The sequence below is a fragment of the Camelus bactrianus genome, chromosome 5, assembly GCF_048773025.1.
Source record: "Camelus bactrianus isolate YW-2024 breed Bactrian camel chromosome 5, ASM4877302v1, whole genome shotgun sequence".
Lineage (NCBI taxonomy): Eukaryota > Metazoa > Chordata > Mammalia > Artiodactyla > Camelidae > Camelus > Camelus bactrianus.
Genome location: NC_133543.1, coordinates 29,164,457 through 29,184,211, shown reverse-complemented (window position 1 = coordinate 29,184,211; position 19,755 = coordinate 29,164,457). Strand labels below are relative to the sequence as shown.

Sequence of the window (19,755 nt, the reverse complement as noted above, 5' to 3'; positions counted from 1 at the left end):
CATATAGTAACTCAATATTTAGCATTTTGTGCAACTGCCAAATTGTTTTCCAAAGTGGCTGTATCTTTTTAAAATCCCACCAGCAATGTATGAGGGCTTCAATTTCTACACAGTCTTGCCATCAGTTTTCATTGTCTGTCTTTTTTATTATAGTCATCCTAGGGAGTATAAAGTGATATCTCATTGTGTTTGATTTTTATCTCCCTAATAGCTAATAATGTTGAGCATCTTTTAACGTGCCTATTGGTCATCTGTGTATCTTCCTGGGTAGAATGCCTTTTCAACACTTTTGCCCATTTTTAAACTGGGTTATTTATCTTTTTAGTATTGAGTCATAATTCTTTACATATCCTAGATACATGTCCCTAATCAGATTCGTGTTTTGGAAATATTTTGTTAAATTTTGTAGGTTTTCTTTTCACTTTCTTGATGTTGTCCTTTGATGCACAAAAATAAATTTTTTCATGGAGTTCTTAAAATTTTTTCTATTGTTGTTTGTGCTTTATTGTCATAGCTAAGAAACCATTGACTAATCTAAGGTCTTAAGATATACTCCTATGTATTCTTTTATAGTTGTAGAGTTTTAGCTCTTACGTTTAGGTCTATTATAATACATTTTGAGTTAATTTTTGTATATGATGTTAGGTTCCATCTTCATTCCTTTACGTGTAGAAATCCAGTCCCCCAGCACAAATTTCTTAAAGACTTTCTTTTCCCATTGAACATTCTGCTGGAAATTTGACTTTTGGGGTAAACTCTCAACCCATATTCGCCCTCTGGTGATTTCTGGGCTATTTGTTTCCAAGGCTGCCGCAAAGCTGGGGAAAGGAAGATGGGATTGGTCCATGTTAAATGCAACAAAGTTTGCTGTTCTTACTGATATTCATCACTTTTTTCTTGAATAAGTACTCATTGGGTTGTTACTAGAATTTGGTTAATTTCTAGAGTTTAGAGAAAGATGGTTTTTACCACTTTTCTAGTATTTTCATTGTTTTTATGGTGGAGACGATTTTTAGAGGTCCTCACTCCACCATTTAGGAACTATTCTCTGTCTTATTAATTTCTAATTGCTCATGCTTTTTAATCTACCCTTTTGATGTCATAACATCTCTCTGTATTTCTGAATTCCGTATTTGAGGTCCTGTTAGTCAAGCAATTGTTCAGTAATTATTTTTAGTTTTAAAGCATGTAAGAAGCTTATCAGTCTTTATTATTGATTTTTAATTTAATTCCATTGTGCTCAGAGCACGTGTTCATTATTAAATTGATTCTATGCTATCTCTTTAAAGTTACTTTTTGAACTAGAACATGACCATTTTGTTAAATGTTTCATGTGTGCTTAGGGAGAGTATGTTTTTTATTTTCATGGCACCAATTTCTATATATTTTCTTGTGGGTTGAGTTTTGTTCTAATCATATTTGTTACAAATTTTTCTATCAGTTTGGATTGTGATTAAAAATAACAGTATGATTATGAATTTATTAATTTCTCCATTTAATTATATCAAATTTGCTTTACATATACTTTGGCTTTTATTATTAGACATACATTTTAAGAGGTATATTTCATCTGTTGTTCATATTATCTTATAATAGTGTATCTTTTTATTTCTATGAAAGCTGTTTGCTTTGAAGTCTATTTTAGCTAATATTAATATTTCTGTATTAATAAATCAAGAAATAATTTATAACTCTTCACAAATAAGATTTTAGAACAAATGCATCACCAAAATGATTTATGTTGACGAGCATAACCATGTGGTTCTTGTGATGTCCTTTTACTTGTAGCAGAGGTAAATGTGGAATCCAGGTCTTCTGTTTTAAAATTCCTTTCTACTCAGTTGTAATAGACAAGTCAGTAATTTTTGGTTCAAGAGAACATACTTTCTCAAAGTATGAAAATAAAAGCAGTAAATGATCTCTTAAATATGAGTTCTCCTGAAGGGAAACCCTGTATTACTGTATTTGTCATGCTGAATTACCTTGTTCAACACATATGTCATGCCCAAACAATTCTTGTTTTATTTTTGAGTATTTTTTTCAAAGCTGTATATGATAATTCCTTCTATTGCAGCTTTAAATTTTTATTCATAAAATGATTAATTTTAATAGGAAAATGTATGCAAATGTTAAAAAAAATTAAGCCTATGCAGAATAAAGTAAAAATTAGTTTTTTCCCATTCATAAACCCAGTCACCAGTTCCCAGGTCAGATGTAATAGCATTCCCTCATTAATCTTGCTTTTTTTTTTTTTTTTTTTTAAAGTTAAAAGTTATGTTTTATTTGGCGGGAGGACTCGAGCCGGGATGACAGCCTCTCAGATCACTCTGAGGGAGTGCTCCTCATTAATCTTTCAATATGTATTCTGTGATTTACCTTCATATAGGTTTAGAAAAATATTTTATTTTTTAACTTAAATGGTAGCATAGTATGTGCATAGTTTACATCTTGCTGTTTTCAACTTATGAAATATTGGAAATTAATCCATATCAGCACTTGTGTATTAACCACATTTGTTTACATGGCTTCCTAATATTACACTGTATGACTGTATCATACATTATTCAGCCATCTATTGATGAACATTTATTGTTTAATCTTCTGCTACTACAAATAATATTGCAAAGGATTTCCATCCTCATTGGCAAATTTTCATATGTACAACTCAATCTTTATAGATTTGATCAAGGGGTATAGATGTATATTTAAACTTTTGATAGATGTTACCCAGTGGCTGTCCATGGAGGCAGTACTTCCATTATCAATATATCAGAGTGCCTTTTGTCTCCAATTTAATCAAGACAGTGTCTTATCAAATATTTTCATAATTTAAAAATCCATTTAGCATTTTAAGAGAGCAATTGAACACTTTTTCAAATTTCAAAGTTGTTTGTATTTTCCTTGATATGAATCTTTTTAATAACCTTTTTTTTTCATTTGAGTTGTTTTCCCTGTCAGTTTATAGGAGGTCATGTGTATTAAATAATTTAGTCCTTTATTGTAGATATTTCACCCAGTTTGCCATTTGTCTTTTGATATTTTTACATTATTTTTCTTCTATAATTTCTTTAATGTACATTAAGTACTATTATTTTCTTTAGGTCTTCTGTGATTTGTGTCAAATTCAGAAAGACTTTCCTCATTCTAGCATACTAAAAATAATTCTATGTTTCTTTAAGATTTTCATAGTTTCATTTATTACATCAAAAATTTTAAGCCATCTAGAAATTATTTTTTATCTTAAGTCAGGAAATTTTCCAGTTTAATTTTTTTTCCTGGTGCCCTAAAATTATTGTATTTTTCAGCCATATAGTCAGTTATGGATTGGTACCAAAGTATTTTTATTTAAGTAACAGTATATTTTAATATCTTCTGACTTAATCACTACTGTATATTTCCCCTAGAATTCTCCTGTTGATCCCCAGTTTTTTAACATAATCTTCAGAATTATCTTGTATTACCTTAAAGAATAGTATTTATAATTTTGTTGCATTATAGTAAATTTATAATTAATTTAGGTAAAAGCAAAATCTTTGGAGCATTTGTTTGATTGTTTCTATATAATTACACTATATACCTTTCCTTTTTGAAGTCATTAAATGTCTCCATATACTCTTTATTTCTTATAGTTTTATTCCCAAGTTCCTTATCTTTTTTCCTGTTGCTTTTCATTGTTGCTAATACACATTTTTTTTTTATCATTTTGTCTTGTCAGTGGCTGTTATTTGTAAGAAGCTAGTGATTTTTGTCTAAAATTTTGTCTCCAACCATATTACTGAATTCTTTTTCTCTTCTGTCATAGTTTTGTCACTTGGTTTTCATAGATTTTCCAACTATACAATTTCTTAACTCATAAATAATGATAATTTTAGCTCCTCCATTCCACTTTTTACTTATTGTTCTCACTTGTCTATGTCAATTAGAACTTTCAGAACAAGATGAAAAAATAGTGGAAATCCTGATCTTTTGCCTTACTTTAGAGAGATTGGTTTCAGAGATTCCTCTTTAAACAAGATGCTAAATTTTAGGTTATGATTAGGTTATACACATATATTTATATATGTAAAAACAGTAGATAGTTTTGAAGAAACAGCCATTTGTTCTAATTTCTAAGAGTATTATCCAGAATGGATTTAAAACTTCATTGTATTTTATTTTTGTAATTATGAAGATAATTGATTTTCTTTTGATCTACCAACTTTATAAGTGATATTAGTAGATTTCTTAATATTAAGCTACTTTTATATTTGCAAATTAAGCCCCACTTGGCCATACTGATTTTTTTTTTTTCCTTTTTAAGTTGTTAGATTCTAGTTGCTACTATTTTAAGCAGAAATTTTTCATTAGCAGACAATCATAAATGACATTAATGGCTTGTTTTTATTTTCGGTAATTTTTATTCAGTTTTTTTTTCCTTTTTTGATAAGGGGAAATTTAAAACTAGTTTTTAAAAGGTAAAATTCACTCTTTTTAGTGGGCAGTTCTGAAAGTTTTGATAACACATATACTCACATAAACACCACCACGAACAAAATCTAGAGCAGTACAACCATAACTAAAATTCCCCACCCTCTTTAGTAATCAGGCTCCCCCAATTCCTTGCCACTGGCATCCACTGATCTGTTTTCTACTCTATTGTTTTGCCTTTTCCAGAATCTCAAAGAAATGGAATCATATAGTCTGTAGCCTTCAAACCTGGTTTTATTCACTTATCGTACTCCATGACTGTTTGATTCTTCATTCAGACCCTTCTCTTGGGTCTTTATGGGGCCGATGGCTTAGAGAAGTCCCTGAGATCAGGCTGTTACTCCCACCCTGCTCTTTCAAGAAGTGGTTGTGGGGTTTGTCCCTACCTCCTTTGAGAATTGTGCTCTACCAACATTTTTAAATTCTGTACATTTGCAGGCATCCTCTCTCAGAAACTTTCTGCACTTTGAATGTATTCATGAGCCCTTCCTCTAATACTATGGTATTTTGTTAACAGATGTCCTTAGGACATGGTCTCTCCCCAGCTCACCACTGCTTCTGTTTTTGAGGCTTTTTAAAATCTTCTCCTACAATACCACAAGTAGATTTAAACAACTACACAGACATGAACTGACAACACTAGGCTGAGAAATCTGTGACCTTAAATGAGAAGCTTTCCTCTCAGTTTGAAAACCTCTGGAAGTTTACAAACCCATCTTCCTGACTTTGATGTCACATCTACCTCTTGAGCCAACCTCAGTGGACAGGGATGATTATAACAGCTCACATTCGGAGGAAATGTATAGGCTTGGGATAAGAAAACCAATTTCCCTAAACAAACGCACAAAAGGGTGGCACTAACAGGGAAGCAGGAGAAATCCCTGTGAGCCTGGATCCCTCCCTCAAACTGTGTGTTCATCAAGCAGAATTCATGTCTAGCCTCTATTAGTATGTCCAAAAGTAACTGGTGTAAGACTTGATATATTTTCAAACTGATAACCTAATTTTAATAACTTTGGGGTATTAAAACATGATTTTTCCTAGGTACAAAAATATAAAACTTTAATCTCATATCTTTTTTCAAAGCTTCTCCTCTTTCTCCCCACTCACGTCTGGTCCAGGATTAAAAACTAGCTGGAGGAACAGTTGTAGACATGATTTTCTTGGGTTGTAGAGACAGCAGCCGTCTTCCCTCTTACGAGGAATTGTAAGCCCAGTAATCTCTTCATAGAAATTCTCTTTTGTTGGATTTCTCTCCTTCATGGATCTGTAGTCGTGTGATGGGCTGAGGGTGACCAACTCTTTAGCCAACTCTTAGCAAGTTCCTCTGGTGATGTTTCTGAGGTTTGGATTGCCAGCTAAAACTACATCATAACAGAAAATCTCCCATTTTGTATTGGAATTGCATCAGTTTTTGTGATTTTTTAAATCAGACTCAGGTGTGTAAAAATTCAAGGAATAAAAAGACATTGGTACCTTATTTTAATGAATACAAAGAAACCTGAGTTTTTCAAGTTTCTTTTAAATTTTAGATTAAAAGGCAGTCCTCCTTTAATGACAGAGAATTATATAATAAATTATACTTTTAAATAAATAGACTTTGACCTCACGCACTTTAATTTCACTTACTAAAGCATATAAATATTTTCATAAACCTATTCGAATAAATGTATTTTCAGATCCTTTTGAAGCATTCATCATCTTTTCTATTCGCCATGAGATCAGAAGGATTGACCTTCACAAAAGAGACTATAGTCTACTTGTTCCTGGATTGAGAAACACAATAGCACTTGATTTTCACTTCAATCAAAGTTTACTTTATTGGACAGATGTTGTAGAAGACAGAATATACCGGGGCAAGCTTTCTGAAAGTGGAGGTACTTGTATCACAATTGTGATTTAACGTTCGGTTTAATTTCTCACGGAAAGTTCCAGATAAATACGCTGTAATCAGAAGGAATTTTGATTGATCTTTGGCCTTGGGTTCTTTATCTTCTCCCTCATGTATAGAAAACCAGGGATGTAAAGTGTATGTGTGGAGATATGTTGGGGGAGGGGAGTAGTGAAGGTCTGTGCTATTTACACCATTTTCAAATTGTGAACTTGTTCATGCTTATTTGATGAAAAAATTAATTTAGAAGAAAAAAATGACTGTTGACTATATACTGGTAGTCATAATTTTGTGAGTTAAAATAACTTGTTTTTTATTTGGTTTTCATCTTTCAGCATAATTCAAAGAAATACTGAATTATTTCAAAAGCTACTAATATGAGCTAAATTTTTTTCCCGTAATTTGTCATCTCTTTTGTCCTTGTGGGCCTTTGTTAAGTAGCAAGGCTTTGAGATAAACACATGTAATAATTCTCTTGAAAATTTAGATCTGTGTAGCATTCCAATGGCCAGGTATTGCCAACAAAATCTAAATTCCTCTTTAAATCACCTTTGCCATTTTTGAAAAATGAAGTATTTGGACACACAATATAATTATGATGTGTGCATGTTTGTCTTATATCATAGTGCAATATACTGATTTCAGATTAAGGATTTACATCCATGACTTTAAATGGTTAACTGTTTTTTAAAAAAACACTGTTAAAATGTCTAACAAAAGCCTTATTGATGTCATAAATTATGAAGAGTCATCCTACTAGAAAAAGTGTTTTAAATATTTATTTTTTTTTAATTTCAAAAGAAATTAAGGAGTAGATACATAATATTGCTGGGTACTACCAAATTGATAATTTTTCTTTAGACCACACTATTGCTGTCTTCTTTCATTTGCGAGCGGGTTATTTCTTTCGGATCTCGTGGCTCGATCGTGGGGGTTGGGGAGGATTGTGTGATTTGGGGCTTGTCTTTGTTAAGGTTAAATGCAGTAACAGGTCTCATCAGTCATACTTCAGTCATGCTGCCTCGCTACAATGCATGTTGCCCCAGGTGGACGTTTTCTTTTCATTCTACCCCTGAAGATTGTTTGAATTAAGTTACACTGAGTTTAATCAGCACATCATTATTATTTCCAAAATCCCTTGTTCTGCCTAAAAAGTCAGAAACAAGAAATAACTTTTTTTTGCAACCTAGACATTGTTATTCACCTCGGAGTTGTTTAAAAATTCTGCTACCTGTCACTGAGAGGACTTAAGAGATTAAAAAATCTCTGCTGTGAAAGATTAGCAATTCTACATTGGGGGCCTTCTTGTTTTCCTCTGTGCCAGGGAACACTTCTGCACTACATCTCTCAAAGTTAATGTAATAATAAATACTTAATGTTGCTGATAATTAGGACTTTTCCTTTGTGCTTAGCAGGTTCTTTGAGTTGGTACAAGCGTTGGTTTTCTTTTTTTTGTAGGGGTCAGTGCTATTGAAGTCATTGTGGAGCACGGCCTGGCTACCCCAGAAGGCCTGACAGTTGACTGGATAGCGGGCAACATCTACTGGATAGACAGCAACCTGGACCAAATTGAAGTGGCCAAACTAGATGGTTCCTTAAGAACTACACTAATAGCGGGAGCCATGGAACACCCCAGGGCCATCGCTTTGGACCCCAGATATGGGTAAAGAAGTTTGCCTTTCAGATTTACTTTGGCCTAGAAAATAATTTTTCAAGTTAATATTGAATTCAATTATCTCATAAGTTATGAGTCAAAGTGCTTAATTTGTGCATGTGTATATGTATGTACACGTGTGTGTGTATTTATATGTGTATGTATGTATGTGTTTATGTGTATATATGTACCAGCCTGTTTACATTGATTACCGTGAGTTTGGTTATCAGATTGCTTGCATAGGTACTTTTACAGGATATAATTTTTTTTCCTGAATGTAGGCCCTTTTGGTAGCTATTGTAACTCTTTGGAAGTAACTCTATTTGGAGGCATGAATTTAATGATTTTGTCTTTTTTTTTTTACCTGCCAAAGAGATGCTGTAATTGTTTCTAATGCTTGCAAATCATAGGACCAGTTTTAGGTCCAGTCACAGATGTCATCCACCCCACCCTTTATTTAAATTTGTGTGCGCTTGGAGTTAGTTTTAAAAGAAAATTAGAATAAGCTTGAAGGAGCCCAGTGGTGAGATGCTGACTGTTGGGACATTTGAAAGACAAGGCATGTGATTCTGGAAAACAGCATCAAATGTACAACTCAGATCACTACCCCCACTGTGTCCCTGTGCGCCTTTGTGGAAGAGTGGGAGAGAGACACTGGATTTGGAGCCAGAAAACGAGGGCTACAGTCCTCCACAGTCACTTAGCCCCTGGGGAAGCTACTCAAGTGTATTATCTTCCCTTGATTTCACTTCTCTCTTTTGTAAATCAAAGATAAGACTATCTTTATAATTAGGTTGCTTTGAGGAGATGGTAAAAATGTGGAAGAGAATATATAACTCACCTACATGGGAATACTTTGTTATTACAGTTAGTTATTTATTTCCTTGGTAATGATTTTGTAAATCCGAAGTACTGTCAAATCTAAAGGGTGGTAGGAAGACAATCCTTTAGGCTCTATACCTTTAAGTAATACAGAGTCTAGGGGGACCTGTCCAAAAGGGGAGCCAGCCAGGAGGGAGTTTAATGAGATGCAGAGGAGAAAAGGGAGCCTGTGTGTAAGTCAGCTTCCTGGCCCACACTCTCTTGATTGTGCCCAAGACTCAGAAATCAATAGGCTGGGAAATGGGTTTGCTTTCCTTTTCCTCAATCAGATACAGGAATGAAAGGGGCGAGGCAGCTTGTCTTGACTAAGGTCCCAAACTGGCAACCCTCATTGATGTGTTTGCCTTACTTTCCACGGTGTTTTACATTTTTTTGGATTACTGGCCAAAATTTAAAATACTGAGAGATTTTGCCTACAACTCTGGATTTCTGACTGCTTTCGAAAAAGAAGATCTAGCAGCAGCGGACAGAGCGGTAGCTGTATCGTTAAGTCTGGAGGTGTGTTCTCCAATTTACAGTTTACGCTTTGCCGATTTCACTCCAGACCTCCTGTAAAAATAGTTCATCAGGAAGAGATCAGCTTTGTTTAATGAGAAATTCCTTTTTTCAAACAGATGGTCCTCGAGGTGACAAGTAGATTGCCACTCCTGACCCCTTACTTCCCACAGAAGTCCACCATCAGCAGAGGTTTTACCCTCAATGTAACAACTACGGGTGTGAAATTTTCACCTCTTAGACTTGTCTAAGGTGTACCAGCACCTGATCTGCACACACACAAAAAAACTTTCTTTGTAAGGGAAAGTGATATTTCGGAGAAAGTTGTAGTTTTAGCAAGTATACCAACATGATAGGGGAACTATGAATGCTTCCCAAATTACAGATGGCACACAGGGAGAAAAAAACAAATAAACAGGACAGGTGTATGAACATTTTGAAAATAGTCTAATCAAATAAAGCAGTAGAGCTGGGAGCTGAAGTTTCATTTTTTTAAAGCTTTGAACTGACAACGCTTAGCATAAACCTATTTATCTCTGTTTGGGAAACATCCAACCTGAGAGAGGAAAAAACAGGAACTTTACAAAAGACACACAACCCACAAATGTTATTTAAATGAAAATATCAGACACTGTTTCAGTGATATAAGAGTATGTCCAGAAGTAAAATATTCTTTGAGAGTTGGACATTATATAGAAAGCCAGCCTCTGAGGAGGGAAAGCCTGATAATGCTTCTGAGAAAGTTGATGCCTTCCATTGCTAATTGCTACTACAGAAGTGTCAGGCTAATTAAGATAATTACAGTGCTAATAATTTTATTTAACGGGTAAAGAAATGAAACTTATAAAATTGTTTCTGGTGTAAATGACCAAAGTTTAAATGACAGTAATAATTCATTCATAATTTAAATTAAATTAAAAGTTTTACAGGCTTGGCTATCATTGTTATGACAGAACTTTTATTGTTAAACATTATTTTATAAAAGTTTGATATGATTCAGATATGAGATTCATTAAACTCCTTTATAGCCTAGTTGTAAATTTAAATTTAAAATGTAGCAGTTGGTGGGGAGGGTACAGCTAAGTGGTAGGGCATGCGCCTAGCATGCACAGGGTCCTGGGTTCAAATTCAAAATAAATAAATACCTAATGACCTCCCTCAAACAAATGAAACAAAACAAAACAAAAAATATAATTAAATAAATAAAAATTAAATGTAGCAATTAAATTTTAAAATAGAATGCAAATATTAAAATATTTTCAGGTTTATTGGGTATTTTGGTAAAAATTTCATAGACATTCTTAAACAAGTGTTTAAATACTTGTTTAAAAATGTCTATGAACTGGAACTTTCATAAAGTTGGCTGAGAGCATAGTAAAAATAACTGTCCCCTTATTTTTCAAATTATTCATGAAATACAAAAGGAAGCTGTGAATCAAAATTTTAGGAGTTCCAAAGGCATTTAAACTTCTTTTGAAAAATTTGATTCTAGGATAAACCCACTGGATAATTTTTCAAGAAATATAGTTTGTGTAAATACTATTATCTTTCCTGCTAAATCCTAAGCTTTCTGATGGCAGAGTGGCTTCCAAATGTATGAAATCCTTCACTGCCCTTGATATATATAATTGTGCTCGGTATGTGCTTGTTAAACTAATTGATGCATACGTTAGACTTTTCGTTTACATGTAACTTACAGGAACTCAAGGATACACCTTAAAGAGTGAAGTGTACAGTAAAATATAGCTAATGGGTAATGCTTTAAACTTCTACAGTAAGGAATGAAAAGAAAAAGTTTGCAACCAGCCTCTTTGCTCCTGAGCACAGTGGAAGAAAAAAAAAGGCTGTAACACTAGCCCCATAAAACACATTTACATCACAAGTGTTTCCTAAAGCAATGAAGGTCTTTGTGACCTTTTTCACAAATGACAAAAAAGCAATGTTTTTAATTGGCTACTTTGCCTCCTCAACATACAATCCACAGGCTTTTGTTTTACATTATAAGACATCTTTGCTATCACGCACCTTTCCTTCAGTATTCTGGGTTTTGACCCACTGTCAAGTGACAAGTTTTTCCAAGATGGTAAATTGGGAATCTTAGGGAGGAGCCATTTTTCTTTCATTCCATTTTAAAGGAATACATTTATTGCTAAGGTGACCTGAAAGAGTGCATGAATCTCCCCTAAACATCAAGCTTATTATCAGGGAGTAACAAGCACCAGGGAGTTTAGAATCTACAGGGCACTTACGTCAGTTCTTAAACTTTTACTGCCTTGACGTTCGTTCAGCTGCACAGCGTGCTCCTGCACCATCGCTTGTGTTTAGTTTCCGTTTGTCATAATAAGTGGACTCTGCTACGGCAATTGCAGTTGGTGAAAGCAGAGAAAGTAATTGTGAAGATTAGTGAGACATCTAAATAAAATTTTAATTTTATCTGGGAGCGTTTTAAATGAAACTAATATAAACAGTGTTGGTTTTAGAAGACCTAGAGATTATAGATAAGTAACCTCTATTTTTTGCCAAGATGCTTTATTTTCTCCTTCTACAGCTTGACCTGACAGATGATAATAGCCCTTTCGTGCCCGTAATGGTACAGGTTGTTCGTGGTCCATTGACTCAGCTTAATCCCGATACAGACTAACCTGTGAATGCAGGAATTGTAGAATCAGTAGAGTGTAGTCGCTTTTGTAGCTGAACATTTCCATACATCCTATATAAAAGGATATTCAGTCTTTGAATACTTGAAGAAATAATGCAGTCATTGAAATGCTAATGCATTTTTAACCTTAAAAAGAAAGTAATAAGGGAAAAATGATTCTTTTAAAACACCATATTGTAAAGTATACGAAAGAGTGTCTGGAATTTTATGAAACAATGATCCTTGAAATCAGCTTTTTAAATTGATTGTAAACTGACTTATGGCAAGGTTAAGAACGTTTATAGGGGAACTAATTCTAGAAGAGTTTTTTTATGACAAGTGTTGGAAATTTCCCAAGCAAATTGATGAACGATTAGGAATATAGTGACCACTGCAGAAGAAGCAGCTTAACGCTGCTATGTTTAGTGAAGAAATGAAGGGAGCACTCATAGTTCCTCAGATTGTCCCACATGTTTCTATGGCTAATGTTTGAAAGGCCACAGTGCCTTTTTCTGGTAAACCTACATATAGAGAATGCAGAATTGCGGGGTCACTAACATGCATGTTGGAATTGCCACAACCACATAAGGCAGAACAAAGTAGAAAGTTAAAAGGAAGACTTCAATTCTCTATTTGTTACACAGGCACAGACAATGCTTCTGAAGCCTTCTGGTCATCAATCAGAGCGGGTCTAGGTGTAGCGATGGCTTATCCACAACACTCAGACTACCTGTGACTCTCATTCACTGTGTTTGTTTTCATGGATTACTTTTCCTAATCGTTTTCAAACTTGCCAATCTCTTTTCTTTACCTTGTTTGTCAAGATAACACCGTAAGTTTGATCGATGTTATTGCTTCTACTATAAATCTTAGTTTTTTAATATTAAATTTAAAGGGAAGCTGACAAATAACCTGGTGTCAGTGAAGAGATGTGTGTGTCCAAAGTTAAATTTGAAGTGAGACACATATTTCATTTCATATTCATTGTTTTCAAGAAATATATTCACCTACTAAACCAGTTAGCCTACCAGCTTTATATAAATTAAGCTTTGTTTTATTTTCTATTTAATTGGTAACAGATTATATATGAAATAACTTATAAGCAATATACGTTACTGATATTTCCATATAATCAGCATTTTCTCATACAGAATAATCCTATCTTTAAAATTGTCTTTTCAGAAAAAAGATTCCAAACAATAAGATTTAATAAATGTTTTCTGATACATTTTAAAAATTGTCTGTTTATTTAATTTTGAGTTAGTTACATTTTAAAATTTTTGTTATAGAAATTTTTGAATACACAAAATAGAAGAAATTGTAAAATAAACTCCCTCATATCTGTCACCCAGCTTCACCCATTATCAATACATTGTCCTCTGACCTATTAATGTTCATCTTTAGCCTTCCCCAGCAGTTTATTTTTTCAAATGCTTGGAGGTTAAACAATAAATAATTTAGATTTTTTTTGTGTGGATATGTTCCCACCTTCAGAGCTGTGGAAACTCCTACAGCTGCCCATGAAACAAAAACCTTGTTTTGTTTTTTTTTTAAATATAAACTCATTTTTTTGAGAGCTACTGTGTGAGATAAACCTATCCTTATGACCTACTCTTCTGAAATTTTTTCTCATGGTTTTGTTTCATGCTTACTTTAAAAAAAAATGAATGTACCTTCATCTACGTGCTATTATAACATTTAAACATTGACATTAATATTAATTCTCATTTTCTCTTTCCCTTCCTTGCCTCTACCCCACCTGTCTGTCTCTGTCTCTCTCCCCATTTCGTTAATAGTTTGGAACAACTTTGAAATTTTGCCTTGAAAAAATATTCTCTGTGAATATACATGTGGATGCTTGTGCAAACACCAGTGCTTTCTATGTGCTGGACATTGTGTGCTAAATTGGTTACATCCGTTACCTCATCAAATACTCGTGACCAGTGTTACTGTTATAGTTTCCATTTACAGATGAGCAAATGGAGTCTGAGATTAAGTATGCCGCAGCCAGCGACAGATCTCAAACTTGACTCCAAGCTTGTCTGACACAAAAATATATACGTTGCCACTATTCAACACTGACACAATTATTTAATGACATTTTGAATGTCTAGTGATTAAGTTGGGTGGGAACCCAAACTCATAAAGAAGGTCAATGTGGGGTCTGGGGAATAGCTCAGTGGCGGAGTGCAAGGCATGCATGGGGTCCTGGGTTCAATCTCCAGTACCTCCATTAAAAAAAAGTTTAAAATAAATTTAAAAAAAGATCAGTATCTTCCTTCCCTGTTTACCACAGACTTTTAATACATATACTTACTACATTTATTGTATAATGTTTTATATTGTCTTCTAATCATTTCATATTTGTAATTCCTATATCCTATAAGAGATGATATACTTCTCAAAAACTGAAGTCATGATGCTTAGTTTATATCATTATACATATCCTTAAATAGATAGAATTTTTTTAAAAAAGGAGAAAGTTAGAATTGTGTTTTGATTTTGTTCCAGAGGATTGTTTCATTTTTCCAAGATAATCCACTAAATTCATGTATCTAAGGATCATTCAAAATAATAGAAGGATTGAAAAATAACAAAACTATATACAATTATAATGAAAACAAAGTTTTTTTTTTTTTACCAATAACTTTACTCTTTCTCACCAAACTGTTGTCAGAGCTAATAAAAGGAAAATTTATTGGATTGCCACCGTCCCTCCATTTCTCTGCATTCTCCCTTCCCAAATCTCTACACTACCCACTGGCTTGGTTCTACTACCAAGGTAGAAAAAGAGTTTACCGATTTATCGACTACCAACCATGTTCTTACTCCCACGCCAAATGCTCTACCTTTGTTATTTTATTTATAGACGTGACATTAAAGAGTTAGATGTTAAAATCATGAGAATGGAAGTTAAGCTATCCAGTTTCCCAGCTCCATCTGCCACTCGCTAGCTGTGTACCCTGGTCAGGCATTTAACTTCTCTAAGCTTGTTTTCTCATCTGTGAAACATGGATAACTTTAGCCATGGCCTCATGGTGGATTAAATGATATAATCTATATAAAGCATTGAAAGTAGCATTTAGCATATAGTAAACACTCAAAAAAATTAGCTAGTGTTAATGATTGTGGAATTGTTACGTGTGTGTGTATATATATGTATGTATAAAATGTGTATTATATATACTATAGAAACACACATCAGCAGTTTAGGCCACTGTCAATTAAACATAAACTGTCCATTACCTGAGAGCCTTAGAAATCAAATGCACAACATGAAACATTTGGTAGCTATTGTGTGAAACTGTTATACACAATTAATTTGTCAAGTTATAAATAGTATTTAATTTAAAAACTACGTTTTAACAATTACATGCTTGTATATATCAGTGTATGATTTCCTTCTCTTTTCCTACTACATCCTCTTTCATAAGATCTGTCCTGTTCATGTAAATTTAAATATCATCTCTGTACAGATGACTTTCAAATTCATGTCTCTAGCTCTGCCGCCTTCTCAGAACTTCCCCCTGGCATACCACTCAGCTTCCTGGAAATCTCCTTTCTGATGTCTGAAATCTAAAGATCAAAAAATCCAAAACTAAACTTTCCATTGCTGTCCACACACAACCACACTCAATTCCCAGCTCTTAAAATCTCTTCCTCTTCCGTTTTTCCCATTCCACTTAACGCAGTCCCTGCACACCCTCTTCCTGTCCTGCCTCTGAGTACACCAAAACAAGAAACCGACAGTCTCCCATGATTCTGTTCTCTGCCTCATTCCCTACATCCAGCTATCCCCGGCAGTTAGTTCTACCTCCGCAATGTTCCTTGAATCCATTCACTTCTACCATTCACTGCTACTGCTGCCATCATATGCCAGACCACTACCGTCTTCACCGGTCCTTTAAAAAAAGCACCTCATATGTGCATACAACTGCCTTGCTGTGATCCATTTACATATGATACTGTGTTCCTCCCCTGCTTAAATCTGCTGCTTGGAATAAAATCCCAAATAACTGCTTTATCCTATAAGATCCATAAGATCAGCCTCTTCAACTTCACCTCCTTCCCTTTTCCTCCTCCCTCACCACGTCAGATACACTGGCCTTATTTCTATTCCTCAAGTCACCCACTTTCTTTCCCCTGTCAGGGCCTTTGTATCTGCCATTTATTTGGTATGTCGTGTTCTTTATACTGTTCTCATCTTTTAGAGGAGTGTAAATATCACCCCCTTAAAGTGCTTTTTTTCCCCAATCACCTTCTCTAAGTAGATCACTCACCTACTATTTCTCTCTCATAACAAAATTATTCTTCAACATATTTCAGAAGCTATAATTATACATTCATGTGGTGATTTAGTCTGTCTCCTCCACTCTGAGCCCCACGAAGGGAGATAATGCATCTGTTTCTCTTGTGATTATGTACCTAGCCAGCACCTAGGATGTAGTAGGCACTCAATAAATACTCATGACATGAATGACTGAAAAAATAGCATTATTTCTTTTTCTTCAGAATTCTCTTCTGGACAGATTGGGATGCCAATTTTCCTCGCATTGAATCTGCCTCTATGAGTGGTGCTGGGAGAAAAACCATCTACAAAGACATGAAAACGGGGGCTTGGCCTAATGGACTTACTGTGGACCACTTTGAAAAAAGGATAGTTTGGACAGATGCCAGGTTTAAAAAATGATTTTTTTCCCCTCTATTTTCTGTTACCTCCATTAGGTAATATTTAAAAAATCAAAATGTGTTCTAACATTCATGCATCAACACACATTGAAATTGATGGCGATTTTTGTTTGTTTTTCTTATGATGGCTTTTTTTTTAAACCTTTCTGCAAATATGATATAGATCCATCAAAATATTTTTATTCAGTTTTTCCCTGACATTTATCTAAATGATATAATCACATCACTGGACTATCTGAATGTGTTTTGATGTCCTGCTGATGTATGTACTTTTCTGTAGGTCAGATGCCATTTACTCAGCCCTCTATGATGGAACGGGCATGATAGAAATCATCCGGGGTCATGAGTACCTTTCTCATCCCTTTGCTGTGTCTCTGTATGGGAGTGATGTCTATTGGACGGACTGGAGGACCAACACATTGTCAAAAGCCAATAAGTGGACAGGGCAGAATGTCAGTGTGATTCAGAAAACCAGCGCACAGCCATTTGACCTTCAGATATACCATCCCAGTCGTCAACCGCAGGGTAAGTGCTCGTTATAAATGAATCACCAGAAACTGTGGAAACTAGGTTCACTTTAATCATATAATACTTAAACTGTAAAGTAACTTCTATAAGTTAATAGTTATTAATATTTTATGTGTTGTATGATGGAAGTGGTTCTAGCCTTTATTTTAATTAGCTTAGGATTTTTTTCTTTCTGTTTTTATTTCTTTTACATAGAAATAGAGAAATCACAAATTAAAGGATTTACACTAAGTCTTCAAAATTTTAGTCACTGCTATTGCATCAAAAAAGACAACTGTGGGAATTTGCAAAAGGTCTTTGGATTTGGAACCTGTTACCTAAATATGATGAGTAACTTAGAGGAAGACACCAAGCACACACTGATATTAGCCCCCAAGTGGTCACTGTGTGGTATATTGGAAGGAGAGGGAACGGTGCGTGATAAAGGATAAACCATTTGCTTTGAGCTCTTCCGTTTTAAGAGAATTCAGTTCACGTGGACAGGGGTGCTACCTATCCCCGTGCTTTCCACAGTTGGTCAGCAGTCATCTCTACCTTGGTTTTGTGATTTCATTCCCTCCACTCAGTCCTTGTCAAATGCTCTTAATTCTTAGCCTCACATGTCTTTGTCTTTTCTTTCTTTTCTGGGATACCATAACTGTTAGCTATAACATTGGCTCATTCTTTTATACCTCTTGCCTGACTCTTCTCCATCACAGCATATGTCATCATCTATGGAAATCTCATTCCAATGCAAATGATGCTCCCTTTACCATTAGCATATTTTTATTGAGACATGATACCCAAATGACAGATTTTTTCCTTCAGAGAATACGTTTTCTCCTTTTCTCCCTCTTTCAGTGTAGAGGGAGCAGATCTGCCACTTCACTGGCGTTTCTGGTCTTTCTGGACCATACTTCAAGCCTTATTTTAAATTCATGTTATACTGTCCTTTCTGAGACTTGACTAAAAATACTCACCTCTGTGGTTGAAAAATTCTATCCTTTGTCTTTCTTCCATACTTGGCTTTCATTTTCCCTTGATACTATTTCTCCTACCAGCATTTCCTCATCTGTAAAATATTTTGTGCCCTCTCTCTGACTTAGTCTGATTGAATCTAGTTCTCTTCCCAGATACTCTCAATTTCTCAGTTTCAATTTTCTCGTATAATTGATTCTTCTTTGTCACATGGGAGTTTCTATACATCCTAAACTGTGTGAGAAATCTCTTTAATCCTTTCCTCTTACCCTTAGCTCCTTTATTCTTTCTATTACAAAACTTTTGCAAAGCATGAGGACATTCAAGGGATAAAATATAGCTTAGTCATTTTTGTGCCTAAAAGACATTCAGTAAATATGCTGGTTTTAACTAAGTTGAAATAAGACAAGAAATCATGATTCTGATCAGAATGTGCCACTAGTTAAAAGATAGTCTTCTCTAAAAACTTCCTCCAGCATGGAGAAATGTCTAGTCACATAGGCTGTATGCAGATAAACACTTATGGGATTCGTTTTAATTTTTATAAATGCAAAAGTATGTACATATATCTTTTTGTATCCCAGATTGTTTGGTCTTTTGTAGGAACTCTAGTTTTTATGTTTTGAGTAATTTTAATGAATTGGACCATGAAAAATGGCCTGGGTCTGTGGATTATATCATTTCCCTCTCCCAAAATAGAATCAGTGTATTTTATTGATTCATGACTAATTGATATGGCCACAATTATATGACTCCTAGAGAATTCATAGAATGGGGAGAAACGTGGTGATTTCAAGCTTTCCTGACATTTTCACATAGAAAGGAAGTGAGACAAACTATGTAATTCATTGGTTGAGAGGAGATTTTCTTGACATCTTTACCTAACTCAAAAGATGATTTCTATGTGACTTCCCCACTTTGCATAAAATAAGGAAGCTTTTACTGTGAGGCTAATGTAACATATTTTCCCAGAATTCAGGACAGCTCCTCTACTCTTTATATACTTCTAAAGAATGTCACCTATGACAAGAATGTGCTATTTCCTAAATGAAATTCAGTCAGTTTCCAACTGTGAGAACGATCAGAGAATATTCTTCCTTTCCCCGTTATAAAGATCACTGAGCATGTACAATCATTATCCATCCTGTTTATCTGCTTCTGTGAATTAACGCAGAAGAAAAAAAAAAAAAAAGACATGTATTGACTATTTTATTACCAAGTTCAGAATTACAGTGAAAATGGTGACAAAGGTTCAGTATTAACAGAAGTGTAATAGTAATAGCCCCCTATTTTCTGGTGAATAATAATGTGAGGTTTATAAAAAATAATAGGTTTTAAAAATACATGATATTCAGTGCTATAAAATTGAAATATGTTTTACAAATTAAAGAAATAAAGATTAGAAATATTTGACATTATGTAATCCTCCAAGTAGGAAATTAATAAAAGTTTTAACACCAGTTTTCTTAAAATAAGTTTCCAGTTTGGTTATTGGACACTTAGGTAGAACTTTTTAAAAAGAAAATCAATTTTAGATTTTTTTGGCACCTAAGG

At 34.3% G+C, this 19,755-nt stretch overlaps 1 protein-coding gene across 1 annotated transcript in view; it reads left to right on the top strand.

The window, feature by feature from the left end:
- The window catches only part of LRP1B (LDL receptor related protein 1B), a 1,597,029-nt gene that overhangs the window by 1,024,112 nt on the left and 553,162 nt on the right, over positions 1-19,755 (top strand). The window contains exons 24-27 of the mRNA XM_074363587.1: positions 6,147-6,344; positions 7,817-8,021; positions 16,540-16,704; positions 16,997-17,241. Of these exons, the coding sequence (XP_074219688.1) occupies positions 6,147-6,344; positions 7,817-8,021; positions 16,540-16,704; positions 16,997-17,241 (813 nt within the window). The remainder of the gene's footprint in view (positions 1-6,146; positions 6,345-7,816; positions 8,022-16,539; positions 16,705-16,996; positions 17,242-19,755) is intronic.